Here is a 17,796-nt window from a genome sequence, read left to right as displayed (position 1 = left end):
ATCTAATACTGACATAAAGATAAAGAATGAGTGGCCCCACAAGTCCCATGATGTGATTGTACTTGTACTTGTAATCTTAGGCAACCGAGCAGAAACAGTTCCAAAATAGTGCTAAACCAGAATCGGAGAAAGTAACAAAAATTGCACAAAGATGTGGCAAAAACAAATAATCCTGCATAAACAGAAGGAAAAGAACAGGGTTCAGGTTGTTGCATTTCTTTAAAATGTATTACATTTTAAAGAAATGCAACGACCTGAAACCTGTTCTTCTAGTCCTCAACTTACAACAGTTTATTTAGTGACAGTTCAAAGTTACAACGGCACTGAAAAAAGTGACTTACGACCATTTTTCAGTTATGGCCTTTGCAGCATCCCCATGTTCATGTGATCAAAATTCAGATACTTGGCAACTGGTTACGACGGTTGCAGTGTCCTGGGATTATGCGATCCCCTTCTCTGTCGTTCTGACAAGCCAAGCTGATGGGGAAGCCAGATTCACTTAACAAATGGTTTCTAACTTATCAACTGCAGTGATTCACTTAACAACTGAGGCAAGAAAGATTGTAAATTAACATTTGCAATTAACAAATGTATCACTTAACAACATAAACTTTTGAGCTTTACTGTGTCTGTAAGTCGACACTACCTGAACTTTGGAGATGACAAGTTTTAGGACTCCCTGTAGAAGAGCCTAATGCTGGGAACGATGGAGGGCAGAAGAAGAAGGGGACGACAGAGAATGAGGTGGCTGGATGGAGTCACTGAAGCAGTAGGCGTGAGCTTCAATGGACTCCAGAGGATGCTAGAGGACAGGAAGGCCTGGAGGAACATGGTCCATGGGGGCGTGATGGGTCGGACACAACTTCACAACTAACAACAAACGTTTTAGTCATGGCACTTAACCTGCTTTTATCTGTGTTATGTCTTTCCAGAAAATCCAAACCCATCAATGCCCAAAGCGCCCACATAATTGTTATCAGGAAGACAAAAACCCTTTCAATCCCATATTCCAACTGCAATATAATTCAGAAGAAGGGACTAGACAGCCATTTGTCCAGAATGGTAGAGGATCTCCTACCATGGACACGTGGTTGGACTAGAAGACCTCCAAGGTCCCTTCCAACCCTATTATTCTATTTTCTAAGTGTCTCAAAGCAAGCAAGCACTGCATTTCCTCACAGCTGGTACTTAAGTAACTTATAGATAGTGGTCCAACTTTGAATTTGAAGTTATATTTTTAAGCTCCAGACCAATAATTCTGGCCTAGAGAATTGTTTGAACTGCTGGGCCTTTCTAAGAAGTAAAGACACTGTTTTCTCCTCAAGAGGACTAGAAGCATTGTGCACCACTGGTCATCTCAATTTTTCACTCCGACAGCACATGCTGTACAGTTGGGCCATGGGAATCTGGAAGGCCTCATTCTGAGGCAAAGGATAATTCAGCAGCAGTCCCTTTAATTGGATCAACTATTTGTGTTGGTTTCACACAACATATTTAATAGGCTACTGAATTCACACATTTTGGAGAATGAATGGTAAATTTTACACATGGGTTGAGTTCACACTAAGCTCCCACAAGCTAACCAGGGTTAAAACAAGCTGTGTGAATGGAGAGACTTGGTATTGGTATTGGTATTTTATTATTTGTATGCCGCCCTTCTCCGGGAGGACTCAGGGCGGCGAACAATTCAAAGGGGAAAAAAAGGGGGAACATAAAAGACAAAATACAAATAATAAAAGTGGACAACAGTGGACTTGGTCTTTAACAGATCCATTTATGGGCATCCTAGGCTTTAGGGAAGTTGGGAATTTGTTTTCCCCTTTGAAAAAGTTCTATTCTCAATCCATGCACCCTGCAATCTGTAGATTATACAAAGCTATAAAATGGATCAGGACCCAATAGGGGGGTGGGATTTCTGGGGATTGAAATCCACACATCTTAAATCTGCCAAGTTTAAGAAACGTTGTTCCCACATAACTGGGAAAAAAAAGTTTTGTATCTTCTACAGATCAAATTCAGAAGGTGGAAAAATAATGTTGCATTCCTTGATCAAGATGCTTTATTGAAAATGCTGCTAAATATTGTTATTGAGTCTCGGATTGATTGATTAATTGACTGATTTATTTACTGGAGCTTGTAGATTTCCAGCAGAATTCGAAGTGTACTGGCAGACAGAGAGAAAAGAGGGGGAGGATCTGTGCTGCTACTGATGTCTCCCCCACATTGCTTAATACTTGATATAGGAAATGGTCACGTCTCCTTTGATCTCGAGAGTGCGGATACGTTGAATAGTGGCATAACGATGGTTAAAGTTGAACAGGTGACGGCCGCTGGTATAAACCTTGAACTTTTCTTTGTCACAGCAGATCGAGACCTAGGAAGAAAGGAAGGTTATTAGTCTGGCAAATCAGCATATCTGGACCACTTTTGATCCCCCAGGCAGGAGGGCCTGCTGCCCACACCATCCACAGCTTGCATCAAAATCAAAACACATGCCCAATTCATAAAGGGTGGAGATTCATTGAGAGGGATTGTCACTGCCACACTGTCTTCTCCCCCTCCCGAAAAACCCCAAAGGCAACGCAAGGACAATTTTCCAGGAGAGAGCTAAAATCATGACATCAAGCTTCGAAATTGGGCTTTTGCTGTTACAACTATTATCGCTTCTCAGCTTGCCAACGAACCAGTGGGGAAGGAAGGGGGAGATGGATTGCAGGCTCCAAACATCAAGGAGCCATCCGTGAGAACCGAGGACACTTCAACGGGAGTTTATCAGAACCAAAGGACTTTCTCACAACAATACCAGGAGACTCCCTTGGACAATGTGACCTGATCTAACAGAGGGAAGGAGAATCTAAACTTTAACTATGTGGGTTTGTGTGGGAAATGGTTAGATCTGGTTTTGACCTCATCTTTGCTGAAATGAAGTACTCAATAGAGTTTTGAATTAAGAGATGGTATCCGCTCGGCTGTGCTTGCTTTTGTTGGGTTCATCAGTCGAAACGTTGACACATGGTTCTGAATGCGCTTCTGATGAGGCAATTCCACTCTTCTCAACCAGAGGTTCAGATTGCAATTCCTAAAAGCAGTGCTATCTAGGGAATTATGGGGGATGGAGTCTTACACTCCTGGAAAGCATCTGCTGGGTCTTCTCTCCCCTCCCCACTGCCTGCCTGCTTGTCGGCCAACTAAAAGAAGCTCTTTGATGGGATCCAGTGCTGTCCTCCCAAGTCAGGTAAAATAGGGGCGATAGCATTACTTGAATAGCTGTGGCTGCCATCTTGTGGCTGCCATCTTGACTTTTGTGACCTCCTCCCTGTTGATACCCCTTCCTGCTGGAATAGCTCAACTCACCTCAAAGTATTGCCCGAAATGGAAAGGGTTAAAGGGCAAATCATCTTCCTCATCTCCCCAGCTGCCTTTCAGACAAGTGTTGCGCACCACATATCTCCTTGGTTTCATGCGTGGATTAAGGTGCAGAGCAATATTCTGGCCAGCCTTTAAATTGATTACAAAGCTTGGAAAAAGAAAAACAAAGCAGGCATTGAAGACTAGATCTTGGACTAAATAAAAGGAAATCTGATTGCCCCCGCCCTTAATCCAATAGCAGTCTGACAGATCACTCCTTGCGGGAGGAGTAAAAGGAAAAAAAAACAGCTCTTCTTCCTCTTTGTAAATATTATCTATTGGGAGACTGTTGCTGAATGTTTTATCATTTTAGGTAAATAGGAGGGAGACGGGGGACCCCTTACAGGGCAGGGCTGAGGAGTATGTTCAGTTCTTGGCGGACAAAGTTGCTCGGTTTCGGTCGGACCTGGACTCCACCCCCGCAGATCCAGCCGAGACACAAGGGAATGACTTGGCAGACCATCTCTGGGTTGAGTTCCAGGATGTTGCCTCCGGGGATGTGGACAAGGCTATGCGAGCTGTGAGTGCCTCCACCTGTATACTGGACCCGTGTCCCTCCTGGCTGGTTGCCAACAGCAGTGAGGTGACACGAGGCTGGATCCAGGCGGTTGTTACCGCCTCTCTTCGGGAGGGGTACTTCCCCACCGCGCTTAAGACGGCGGTGGTGAGACCCCTCCTGAAGAAACCGTCCTTGGATCCAGCTGTCCTTAATAACTACCGTCCAGTCTCCAACCTCCCCTTTGTGGGGAAGGTTGTTGAGAAGGTGGTGGCCTTCCAGCTTCAGCGTACCTTGGAGGAAGCTAACTATCTTGACCCCTTCCAGTCAGGCTTCAGGCCCGGTTACAGCACAGAAACCGCTTTGGTCGCATTGACCGATGATCTCTGGAGAGCCAGAGATGGAGGCCACGCGTCCATCCTGGTTCTCCTTGACCTCTCAGCGGCTTTCGATACCATCGACCATGGTATCCTTCTGCGACGACTGCGGGAGGTGGGGGTGGGCGGCACTGTTCTGCAGTGGTTCTCCTCCTACCTCTCGGACAGGTCGCAGTCGGTGTTGGTGGGGGGGCAGAGATCGTCCCTGAGGCCCCTAACTTATGGGGTGCCGCAGGGTTCGGTCTTATCCCCCCTGCTGTTTAACATATACATGAAACCGCTGGGCGAGATCATTCGGAGGCACGGGATAAAATACCATCAATACGCGGACGATACACAGTTGTATCTGTCCGCCCCGTGCCAACTCAATGAAGCGGTGGACGTGATGAACCGGGGTCTTGAGGCTGTTAAAGACTGGATGAAAGCTAACAAACTGGTACTCAACCCGGACAAGACCAAGTGGCTGTTGTGTTTTCCTCCTAACAATTTGGCTGATGTTCCATCGCTCAGGCTGGGGGGTCAAAATTTATACCCCTCAGACAGGGTCCGCAACTTGGGAGCCCTCCTGGACCCACAGCTGAGTTTCGACCACCACTTATCAGCTGTGACCAGGGGGGCATTTGCCCAGGTTCGCCTGGTGCGCCAGTTGCGGCCCTACCTGAACCGGGAGGCCCTCACAACAGTCACTCGAGCCCTTGTGATCTCTAGGCTGGAATACTGCAATGTGCTCTACATGGGGCTGCCCTTGAAGAGCATCCGGCGACTTCAGCTAGTCCAGAACGCAGCCGCGCGAGTGATTGTGGGCGCACCACGGTTCGCCCACATAACACCGATCCTCCGTGAGCTGCGCTGGCTACCTGTTGGTCACCGGGTGCACTTCAAGGTCCTTCTTACCACCTATAAAGCGCTCCATGGTAGTGGATCTGGCTATTTGAGAGACCGCCTTCTGCCGATTACCTCCCTTCGTCCCATCAGATCGCATAGAGTAGGCCTCCTCCGAATTCCATCCGCCAGTCAGTGCCGACTGGCGACTACGCGGAGGAGAGCCTTCTCAGTTGCAGCCCCGACGCTATGGAACAATCTCCCCGTGGAGATTCGCACCCTCACCACCGTCCAGGCCTTCCGCACAGCCCTCAAGATCTGGCTATCCCGTCAGGCCTGGGGATAAGATTTTACTCTCGCCCCTCCCGAATATTGAATGAATGTTGGGTTTTTATTGTTAATTATTTTTATTCACATTTTCTTTTTGTGTTTTGTCCTGCACTCCCCTCCCCTATCATTGTAAGCCGCCCTGAGTCCCCTCAGGGAAAAGGGCGGCCTATAAATACTAATAAAATGAAAATGAAAAATGAAATGAAATGAAATTCATTCATTGCATTCACGTTCTACCACAATCAAGCCCATATTTGTGAGCAATAAATGAGACATATGAAAAAAGAATACATATTCAGCTCCAGTCTTCTAATGACGAACAGCTGATCTTGCTTCATGGACTATTCCCTTCATGGTAGTGGATCTGGGTACTTGAGAGACCGCCTCCTGCCAATTACCTCCTCGAGACCTATTAGATCTCACAGATTAGGCCTCCTCCGAGTGCCATCTGCCAGCCAGTGCCGGCTGGCCACTACGCGGAGGAGAGCCTTTTCAGTAGCAGCTCCGACCCTTTGGAACGATCTCCCCGTGGAGATTCGTACCCTCACCACCCTTCAGACCTTCCGCGCAGCCCTCAAGAACTGGCTATCCCGTCAGGCCTGGGGGTAAAGATTTGATGCGCCCCCACCCGAATGCTGAATGAATGTTGTTATTCTTTTAATTACGTGTTATGTTATATGTTATTGTATGTATCCCCCTACCATATAAGTTGTTAGCCGCCCTGAGTCCCCTCAGGGAAAAGGGCGGCCTATAAATAAACTTATCTATCTATCTTATCTATATTCTGGTCCTACTCATTCTTTACAGCCACCTCCTTAGCTAGAGTTCCCTAAACAATTCGACAATCCTTTCATGACATTTCAGACGTCCCCTTTTGGGGAACTCTGCCTACAGCTAACTGTCCACGCTTCTTCTTGTGGAAGTGAGTTCCAAAGACTACATGTGGAATATTGCTTCCACTCCCCTTAACCTCCTTGTCCTCTGGGCTGACCCTGCGGATACGCAGAGGAGATGGGAGAGTCAGAGAAAGGAGATCAACCAGGAAAGATCTGCAACAGGCCCTAACGCTGACATTTTGCTGTGCCAAATCCAAACCAGCCCGGCAAAAAAAAAAAAAAAGAGTGAGAGATCCGAAACCTTTTAGCGTCCTTCAGAATAAAGCCTCGCACTGTGATGGTCCTGCTGGTTCCCAGACCTCCAGGAATGTTGCCCGTGTAGGGCTCTGGCTAAAATAGACAAGAATCCAGGTTACATTTAGCGCCCCTTGTCCAACCATGCAGCTCTTGTCCCCGCTAGCTGGGGGTCAAGGTAGTGGCAGTCCAGTAGGTCTTGAGTTGCCAAGCGGGAGACCCACAACAAGGCAGAAAGCAGCTTGTGAGATCTTATCTTTTCCTGCATTCCTTGTGGTTACAAGCGTCGCTGCCTTTGACCAGGTAAGTAATTTTTGGCCTCAAAAGTAAGATACCAGCTGGGTTCAAGCTTTCGTTTGCTCAGTAGGCTGTCCGCAGGCTGTGGCCAAACAGTCAAGATGGCAGTGTGGACAGACCCACCAAAGCAATGTGCAATGAACACACACACACACACAAATAGATGGGGTTGTGGTGGGGTTGGCGTGGCTGCTCAGTTTTATTTATCAAACCTGTGAAAGCCCCTGGGTTATGACATCACAACGGACTAAATTTATAGATCAAATCATAAACCTTGGCTCTAAGAGCTGGTTTCCTTGTGCAGATTGTAACATGGGGCAAATGGACTAATATTAACCCCCTTCTTAACCATAAAGAAGCTAATGTTCCCTTAAATATCCCACTCACTGTTGCTCCCCCCCCCCCACACACACACTTTCTGTGTGATTTTAAAGTCTTGGTGAACCAAACCAAACATTAAGCAGGTGAGACAGGCTGAATTAGCAAGTCTTTTGATACTTACTGGGTAGTAGACTGCAGAGCCTGTCAACAGCTGATGGGAGAGAAATACAAAGAAGATATTAAAAACTGTGTGTTTTTTTTATTAGACTTATTAGACTTATATACCGCTTCATAGGGCTTTCAGCCCTCTCTAAGTGGTTTACAATTTTTTTAGCAAATTGAGTCAGCAACTTGCCCCCACAGTCCGGGTCCTCATTTCACCCACCTTGGAAGGATGGAAGGCTGAGTCGACCTTGAGCCGGTGAGATTTGAACCGCTGAACTGCAGATCACAGTCAGCTAAAGTGGCCTGCAATACTGCACTCTAACCACTGCGCCACCTCGGCTCATTGTTCAGCCATTGCACACTTCTTGGCTGATGGGGGTTTGTTAATAAGGATGTATGGCCGTCTCCTAAGCCATTCCGGGAGTCGAGGTCCCACATCTTAAAATTGCCAGGCTGAGAAACTGCTTCATGGACAGTTGCAAAGGGGAGAGCAGGACAAGGGCCTGGGGTAAAACTGCTCCCTGTGCAGTTGCTGGTTCTGCTCTCGCTGTAGGACTTTTATTTTATTTTATTTTTGCTTGCTTGTAGAGTTGTAAGCCAAGACAACTGAGGACCAAAAGGGGCCGCAATTCTTAACGGTTAAGAAAAATGTACGAAAAGAATGACTGGAGGGGAGAAAGAGAAAGTGACAGTTTGGGGATTGAACCGACTCAGTATTTATTCCCAAAAAGTGATCAAGGGCTGATCTCAAATACTTACCATGTTCCCCACTATTTGTCCTCTCACCATGGTCAGAGATTGAAGGGTCAGGTGTCCATGAAAGTTAACGAACTTTACAAATTGGGGTGAGATTCTGTGCTCGAACTTGCAGAGGGGGCTTCCGTTCAGCAGGACCTGTCAGAGGGTAAAGTTGAAAGGATCAAGCCTCAATTGGGATCCTCCATTTTCTTTGCTGGAGAAACCTGTTTAGTAATGCCAGGAACACATCCCACCCTAAAGCTGAGCAGATTAAGCAAAGTCATAGAAGGGATCACAAGGGTTAAAATGAATACATGAGAAAAGGGAGAGTCCTTCATTCCACTGATATCTATTTTTTCCCCATGGACTAAAAGGTTTTCCATTCTGTAGCAGGATGCCCTCATTTTCTGACTGTTAGCAAGTTAGGACACTGTTGAAATAGTAACTTCGCAACTAGCCCTGGCATTTACAACCCTCACAGGATTGCAAAGCAAAGAAAAGCTGAAGTCCATTCAAAAACAGTCATGTTTTTGACCCCATTAATGGCTAAGTTGCTGCGTGACCCGTCAAAAGCGCGTTCCACAAAAGCGCGGTCGACGAAATCGCGTATGTGACGTCATCACAACGCGACGAAAAAGATCGAAAAATTGAAATAAAAATTAAATTACAGCAAGCCGATTCACATAAAGGTAAGGGTTAGGTTAAGGGTTAGGGTTAGGGTTAGGCTAAGGGTTAGGGTTAGGGTTAGAGTGTTAGCGTTACGTTTAGCGTTAGGTTAAGGGTTAGCGTTAGGTTTTTCGTTACGTTAAGGGTTAGGTTTAGGGTTAGGTTTAGGGTTAGGTTAAGGGTTAGGTTTGGGGGGGTTAGGGGAAGGTTTTAGCTTTATTTTTACATTTTTCGATCTTTTTCGATCTTTTTCGTCGCGCTGTGATGACGTCACATACGCGCTTTCGTCGACCGCGATTTTGTCGTCCGCGGTTTTGTGGTAGAACCAAGTTGCTGGCCGTATTATCGCTAAACAAGGACTGCTTGCATATCACTTAAACCTTATCTAGACGTTGAGAAAGTCAGTATTAAATTCATTTGTGCTTCATTCTAGACAAATAGTTAATTTAGGAGGGGAGGAATGAACAGGTCCCTGCAGTCCCAAAGGAGCCTCGTACCAACCTGGTATTCGGCCTCATTGACAATGAAGATGATCTCAAAATTCTCACCCTTCTGTAAGGGTTTCATATATCTATCTTCTTTTCGCCACCTGCGAGATTCATATGAGTTGAGCACAACTATCCCTTGATTAATACGAGGGTTGAAGTGGAGGAGAATGTCACCCTCCTCAAATTTACCAATGGCAAAGTCCATCCTGAAACTGGAAAGAAGAGAGGAAAAGGGAAGAAGGATTTTAAATGGGAAGGGCAGGAATCTCAGAGTAGAGGTCTCATTCCCCCTTTCTCCTTTGCCCTGAAACTAGAATCTATAGGATGCTGGGTTTCTGCTTGAAGAGAAGAATCAAGTTCCTAGCCATCATGCTTAGTTGTACTTAGAAGAAGCAGGAAGTAGAACTCTCCAAAGAATTAAGGAAGACTTTAATCTTGGCATAGAATCATTTAGCCTTCCCTTAACAACATGTTAATCTTATCACTATTGTTTCGAGTAATCTTGCCCTTCCTGTGAACCCCCAAAGTAACATTACTTGTGGCCCCTTCTGGGCACTTTGCCTTGCACGTATACAGACATTCCAGGATGGAGTCCATCAGAGACAGGATGACTGTAAGGGGTAGTCTGGAAGACATAAGATGATGACCAAAACCAATAACTATTGCAAAATAGAACTTTGTGTCAAGGTTCTGACTGTCAAACCCAATCAAGCCAGCATAGTTGAGTTGATCCAATCTCTTAATGCAAAGCTTTATTGAGTACATCATTTCAGCACAGCATGAGAGCAAAACCAGCTCTAACTAACTCCACATGTCCCGTATAGATAAAGTATAGAACTCCCCCTCCCCCCCCATTAATGCAGGTCATATTGTCCAATTGGGTGTAGAAGTATTGTTGTGAGAAGATGTCCATGGCTCTATCAAACACCTGTTGAAATGACCTTGCTTCCCATAAGATGATTTCTTGTTATTGTCTGGCACTGACATTCCAATTTTCCCCTCCCCGCCACCCCTTGATAATTGGCAAATTGAGAAGCAATAATGGCTAAAACAGCATGAGCACACGTCAAACTTTACATTTTGACTTTCAAACCAGTCAACTGCAACTTGTGCCTTGTATCAGCCTTTCCATGAGGTTCTGAGTCAACCAGAGACCTCCTGGGAGGGCCTCTGTAAACATTAATTCCCCCAACATGGCAGGGAAGGAAGGCTGGAGGAAACACCAGAACCGCAGCCACGGACCGGTTCTGCTTTAGCTCTATGGGGGACAGGTAGAGGCCAAACTATTCACCGACTGTATTGAAACCTCAGCATCTCCTGGACAAGGTAGGGAAGTCCCATGAGCCACTCCCATGGACACCTTCCCACCCAGGCTAATCTCATGCTTCCAACATGTTGGCTGTCAGGTCTTTTACCAGCCCAGATCATATACAGGATGATAGGAGTTCTAATAACAGATCAGACAATGTTCTGACCTCGGAAGGATGGAAGGCTTAGTCAACCTTGAGCCACTCAGGATTGAACTCCTAGCAGTGGTCAGAGTCAGCCTGCAATATTGCATTCTAACCACTGTGCCACACCACAGCTTCCCTTCTGACATAGGCTGCCATGTTCAGCCATCACATAATTCTTGGTCCTTGCGTTTGTTAATAAGAATGTGTGGGCATCTGTTAAGCCATTCTAGGAGTTGACGCCACGCATCTTAACATTGTTAAGTTGAGAAACACTTCTTTATATTCATCTACAAGGGTAAAACAGGATCTTGGCCTGGGATAAATTTCCTCCCTGTTCAGATGCTGGTCCTAGCATCACTCCAGGATGGATTTTTTTGCTAGCATGCAGAGTCATAAGCCAACACAACTGCAGACCCAAAAGGGCCATGATTTGTAGGGATGAAGAAAAAGGTGTATGAGAAGAATGACTGGAGAGGACAAAGAGAAAGTGATAGCTTGGGGAATCAATCCCCAAAGGAAGATCCCCAAAGAGAGATCAGGGATCAGGAGGTGCTGACATCTCAATACAAATACTTACCATCATTGCTCCTCCCACTACGGACAGAAATTGCAGTTCCAGGTCTCCATCAATCCTAATGACCTGGACGTTTTGTGGGGGGATTCTGTGGTGATAGCTGCATATGCACTTCCTGTTCATCAGGACCTGTCAGAGGGCAAAGCCAAAAGGATCAACTCTCAGTTCGGATCATCCATTTTCTTTGGTGGAAAAAAACCTGTTTATTCTGCCCAGAAACACATCCCACCCCAAAACTAAGCAAGGGAGCCCCTAGAGGGGGTCAAAAAGGTCAAAATATATACATGTAAAAAGGGAGAGGCCTTTATTTACTGCAATAGCAGTAAACTTATATACCACTTTACAATGCTTTACAGCCCACTCTAAGTTAGCAATAGCAATAGCAGTAGACTTATATACCGCTTCATAGGCCTTTCAGGCCTCTCTAAGCGGTTTACAGAGAGTCAGCATATTGCCCCCAACAATCTGGGTCCTCATTTTACCCACCTCGGAAGGATGGAAGGCTGAGTCAACCCTGAGCCGGTGAGATTTGAACCGCTGACCTGCTGATCTAGCAGTAGCCTGCAGTGCTGCATTTAACCACTGCGCCACCTTGGCTGTAGTTGTTTAAAGAGTCTGCATTATTGCCCCCAGCAATCAGGATCCTCATTTTACCCACCTCAAAAGGATGAAGTGCTGAGTCAACCTTCAGCCTGGTGGGATTTGAACTGCCAAATTGCAGTCAGCGGCAGTCAGACGAAGTAACCCGCAGTACTGCACCCTAACCACTGCGCCACCTAGGCTCTTGAATACCCATTTTCCCCTCCAGATCAAAAGCTTTTCCCTTCAGTTACAGGTCGTCCTCATTAAGTGACTGTTTGCAGTGAGGACACTGATGAAATTGTAACTTTGCAACCAATGCTTACATTTACAGCCTTCACAGGACTGCAAACCAAAAAAAGCTAAAGTTTGATCAGAAACACAGACATGGTTTCACTTAACAACGTCATCAATTACTCAGTTGTTACTAAACGAGAACATTTGTACATCACTTGAACCCTACATGGCAGATATGAAGTTGGGGAAGTCGGTATTAAATACATTTGTGGCTCATTCCAGGCAAAAGGTGAATTCTGGAGGGGGGGCGCGGGGGGGGGGGACGACAAAGAGGCACCTGAAGCCCTAAAGGAGCCTCGGTCACGGGTACCAACCTCGTATCCGAAATCACGGACAATCAAGATGACCTCGATTTGGTCGCCTTTTTGGAAGAAATTCATATGTTTCTCTTCCTTCCCCCACCTGCCAGCCTGAAATGTGTTGAGCCCAAACGTCTCTGCATTGATGTGATGCGTGAGGTGGAGGGGAACATCAGCCTCCTTATGGTGGCCACAGGCAAAGTCCAGCTGGAAATTCACCCAAGTGCTGGAAGAGAGAGAGAGAGAGAGGAAAAGACAAGCAGAAAATTAAATGGGAGGTGCAGGAAAGAGTAGTGTTCTCCCCCCCTCCTCTCCTTTGTCTTGAAGCTAGTATTTCTAAGAGATTGTCTTGTTTGTTTAAGAGAAGAATCAAGTTCCTAACTATTGTGGCTTACTTGGAGTTAGAAAAAGCAGGAGGAGGAACTATTAAAAAAAATTAAGAAAGGGTTTAATCTTGGCATGCAACTGGATAATATAATCTAGTCTCGACATAATAAACCAATGGCTATTATTTTCAGTTAGGTAGCTCTTGCCCTTCTGTGAGCCCCCAAAGAAATCTTACCTGTTCTTGTGTCTGGGCACTGTGCCTTGCATATATACAGACATCCCAGGATGGAGTCCACCAGGGACAAGCTGATGGTAAGGGAGATCCTGGAAGACAGAAAATGATGAACTCAGCCAATGACTTTACTGCAAAGCACAACACTGACTTTTGAATCAGCCAACCGCAACATGTGCCTTGTATCAGCCTTTCCAAGTGGCTTCGGCCTCTGCTGAGGATAATCCCCCCAACATAACAGGGGAAGGAAGGTGTGCAGGAAGAACCAGAATTGCAGCCCTGGACCAGTTCTGCTTTTACAAGTAGGAGAAAGAACAGTCATCCTGTGTTATAGATGCCTTTGGACCAGGGGTGGGATCTGGACGGCTTTACTGCCAGTTCACTTGTCCGCACGCTTCGTGCAGTTCATTTAAAATTGTTCTGCGTATGCGCAGAACACAAAAACAAGATGACAGTGGCAGCAGGGACTGGGGAACTGGTTCGGGGGCGTGGCAGTTCTGGGACACCACTGCTTTGGATGAATATTTTGGCTCTTCCTGTTGTGAGAATTCTCTGAGGACTCAGGATGCTTTTGCTTTAGGCAGAATAAAGATAAAACGGGTGCTTGTTCAGATCAAAGAAGAATATGAAAGAAAGCAAGGACAATAAATAAACAGAAGCTACTTACAGTTTTTTCATCTTCATCATCAGTAAACAGTCTCTAAAATGGAACAAAAGCATACCTTTATAATTATGATGTGGCTGTGAAACCTGTGAGGATTTGTGTGCCACTGCTCTTTGTTCAAATCAAGAGTGGGTCGGTGAGAACTACAGAGGGTATTAATGTCAATGGGATTGTTTGAGCAATAGCAATAGCAGTAGACTTATATACCACTTCATAGGGCTTTCAGCCCTCTCTAAGCGGTTTACAGAGAGTCAGCATATTGCCCCCAACAACAATCTGGGTCCTCATTTTACCCACCTCGGAAGGATGGAAGGCTGAGTCAACCCTGAGCCGGTGAGATTTGAACCGCTGAACTGCTGATCTAGCAGTAGCCTGCAGTGCTGCATTTAACCACTGCGCCACCTTGGCTTTATCTAGCAGAGTAGATAAAGCCATCCCAACCAAGAGAAATAGGCAATATCAACAGAGAGATGCAGCATTTAACATCTGCTGTGATCCAAGGAAATGGCTCCTTTCCAATAATCCAATAATATAAAACAGCGGTGTCAAATCCAAGGCCCACAGGCCAGATCCAGCTCACAGGGCCACCCTGGAAACGGCGAAGGACTGGCCCACGGTGCCTCTACCAGTGAAAATATAGGTCAGAAGGGCTGCATGTGCTCCCCTGAGTTCCATTTTCGGCTGCAACAGCCAGTAGTGGGTTGCAATTTATTTTACTACCGATTCGCTCATGTGCTGCGCAGAAGCATCCGGGCGGGTGGGCAGAGCCTCCCACCATCACCACTGCCGGTGTGTCTGATCTGGGCAGACCCCCACCTCTGGCGACGGCCTCATGCAACCCTCTGCCAGCGAAAACAGAGCGGAGAGCTGCGCATTTTTGCTGGCAAAGTCCTCGGGCCGGCACAGGCACCTCTGACACAAGTGACGTCAAACTGGCCATGCCAACCCGACCCACTGAGATCAAACAAAACTCTGATGTGGCCCTCAATGAAATAAACTTTGACATCCTTGATCTAAAAATGTGGCCCTGATGTGGCCCTCAATGAAATAAACTTTGACATCCTTGATCTAAAAACACACGACTTCTCTCTCCATGCTGTCATTGCCTATTTCAATATTAGATATACATATCATATTTTTATAATTATAATTTCATTACTCAGATAAGAAACATGCATTTCTTATCATAACATAGAGTGATTAAAGCCAAACAGACACCTTCAGGAAAAGTACAAATATTGATGGAGTTTCTTGACTTTTTCCCACAGGAAAGGCCTGTGAAGCCAGAATCTCTCAAGCCTGGTCTTGACGATAGTGATAATATTATCCTCCTTCAAATATAACCAAGAGTTTTTAGTTTCCTGTTGGAATTGTTCCTGAAATGTCTGTAAATCCTTCGGAGGGGACGGGGGGGTAGGGGAGGGGTCTCCAGCAGGCTCCAGAGGACTACTATGGACCTATCTCAGATGTATAACATTGAAAACATAGAAGAAATTAGACAACTTACCATCAGTATAGACACACCTTTGTCATCCTTAACTTTCTTGATAATAGGTATTATCTTCTTTCCAATTGACTATAAGGAGGAAGAAGAAAACCATTATGGATTCCTTTAGAGTTGTTCCAGTGTATGATACCTGTGGACCTTGTCTGGGCCACTACAGACTACTAAAATAAATTGGTGAGCCCTTGAAGGCCACAGAACATATTGATGTGAATGGCCTCACAACACCAGAGAAGGGTACGTAAAGCCACATCAATCCTTCAAGGCAAGCTAAGTCAAGGAAATTAGCAAAATCTTAGAACCTATCCAAAAATCCATTATTCTTTTTCATGGAGAACAAAGTGAAGCTGGTTTCCAGAGCAAATTCTGATAAAATTAATCCTGGGAAGCAAAATGAGGAAAGGCATCTCACTAGCAAAATTGCATCTGACAGAAAGACCATTTGAGCCAACAATCTACCATTTTGCAAAGAGAAGAACCACAAGTTGGTAAAAGAAAAACTGTGGGGAAACACTCCCCATCCTCAAAATGTCCCCTGGGGACAATTCCAAAATATATGCTTCTCCCTTTGCTATTCAGAACCCAAGGGATCCATCACTCCAGTTAAGGAGTCAGTGTTTTTTAGGTGATATAATAGTTATTTGAAGCTGCTTCACATGAAACATTTGGCCCTGCCTGCTTTTAGTTTCTGCTCCAAAGTCTCTGAAGATGGTAAAAGAAGATGGCATTCTAGGAGATATGAATAATAAAAGGTATATTCTATGGCATGCAAGAAGAATATTACACACAAAAAATCATGACACATGAGAAAAATCTACTTACTATTATCTCAGATTTTTTAACTTCACCTTTACCTATGTTCTGTAAAAGAAACAAAAGGTATTACTTTTATTTTGGAAAGATACGACACATGATTTCTCCAACTATGCTATCACTACAATCTTTGATTGCACCCATTTGAAGTTACGGCTGTGCCCTGGAGATATTTGTGACTCAGTTCAAAATTTCCAATGCCACCATCGCCCTGTGTCCCTGTGCTTGTATGTCAGGAAATCAGGAACCAGCTCACAGGCGTAGTCATTTACAGCATCCCAGGGACCCCCTTAAGCAAAATATTGCTATTGCTATTGCTAGTTTTAATGACCGCCATAAAAAGGACATAAAATTGGGTCAGTCATGTGTGTGACCCCAATTAAGTGTCACAATTTACACCCAGGATGGGCATCTCCACTGTGGTCCTAAATCAAGGACTACTTTTGTGCGATTTTAAGAAAGGTGAATAATATAGTGGTTGTATTAGAACAGCAGAGAAAAATATCATTCAACAAAAAGGTAGATGAAGAAAGTGCTACTTACCATTAATTTATCAATGTCTTTTCCATTCAAAGCATTCTACAAGGCAAACAAACACTTCACATTTGAATTAAAATCCAAAAATCACATTTGAATTAAGTGCTGAGGCTTATTTAACTTTTTCTCTTTTCAATTTTCTTCAACATTCAAAATATGCATTGAGAAATCTAAGGTTAGTAAAGGTTGCATCTAATCATGAACAGATAGAAGATTGCTTAAAAAAGAGAAGCCGGACATGGCACTTGGGAGATAACACTCTTTTGTGCACATTGCCTTAAATATCCAGATTTCTTTCCTGAATTTAGATTCACATTAGTTCTACACCTTTACGATGGAATGTTGTTTTTTAATTCTGCTTCATGTAACCCCCCTTCTACTTCTTGTGCCTGTTCCTCCTCCAAGTAAGTTGAAATGTGAATATATATATATAAAATAATTAAAGCAGATTTCAGTAACCCCTTTTCACACAAATCTGCAATATATACGGTATATTCTTATAGCAGCTACAAGAGGATTTTGTGTGGCGGGGGGGAGGAATATCAACTTAGATTCAGAACATTTGGGGGGGGGGGGAGAACAAAATCCCAAAAAGATTTAGGCCATCCTTAGTCCTAAAGCCCTTCTTTTACAACTCAACCCATGCCACTGGGATGTTTGGGAAGTGAGAAATTTTTAAAAAGTATGGTTGCATGCAAGAAAGATATTTCACATGGAAAAGAGAGAAGATGGTCAAAAAGCTACTTACAATTATTTCCAATGTATATTCCTCACTCAGTTCATTCTGTAATGGAGACAAAGTGTACCAAAACTCTATTCTGACATGAGAAGATATGACTCTTCCTATCATGCTATCCCAACCATTTCATATGCCATAAAAATGAATTTCTTTATAAATAAAAACTACTTACCACCAGTTCAGCCAGAGGACCATGTTTGAAGATTTCTTTCTACAAAGGAAACAAAGGGAATCAGTTCAGTCATGAAATTCAATTTCTTTCCCCTATCGCTTTGTGGACATGGCTCGGGGTGTAGCAGGGGAAGGATTCTGCAAAATCTCCATTCCCTCCCCACTCCTGGGGCCAGCCAGAGTGGTATTTGCCAGTTCTCCGAACTACTCAAAATTTCTGCTACCAGTTCTCCAGAACCTTTCAGAACCTGCTGAATTTCACCCCTGGATCAGTTCTATTCCGATACCTATTATTAACTATAACTAGACCATCACAGATAACTTCAATACCACACATCAATTTCATCTATATCTTTTATTCTCCCAGA

General features: G+C 44.8%; 1 protein-coding gene across 1 annotated transcript; it reads right to left on the bottom strand.

Annotated features, from left to right (window-relative positions):
* Positions 1 to 2,097: 2,097 nt before the first annotated feature.
* LOC116515541 (galectin-6-like) lies at positions 2,098 to 17,368 on the bottom strand. The gene is made up of 14 exons (XM_032227653.1): positions 17,267 to 17,368; positions 16,525 to 16,560; positions 15,172 to 15,240; positions 13,668 to 13,700; positions 13,004 to 13,092; positions 12,457 to 12,667; positions 11,270 to 11,395; positions 9,775 to 9,863; positions 9,252 to 9,450; positions 8,106 to 8,240; positions 7,363 to 7,392; positions 6,571 to 6,659; positions 3,355 to 3,517; positions 2,098 to 2,374 (listed from the first exon to the last, which is right to left on the bottom strand). The coding sequence occupies exons 1-14, from the start codon at positions 17,366 to 17,368 to the stop codon at positions 2,228 to 2,230; spliced, it is 1,518 nt and encodes a 505-aa protein (XP_032083544.1). The 3' UTR covers positions 2,098 to 2,227.
* Between the last annotated feature and the right edge of the window lie 428 nt (positions 17,369 to 17,796).

Source organism: Thamnophis elegans, chromosome 12 (assembly GCF_009769535.1).
Source record: "Thamnophis elegans isolate rThaEle1 chromosome 12, rThaEle1.pri, whole genome shotgun sequence".
Classification (NCBI taxonomy): domain Eukaryota; kingdom Metazoa; phylum Chordata; class Lepidosauria; order Squamata; family Colubridae; genus Thamnophis; species Thamnophis elegans.
Note: the sequence above shows the minus strand (reverse complement) of the source record. Positions and strands in the feature narration are given on the sequence as shown.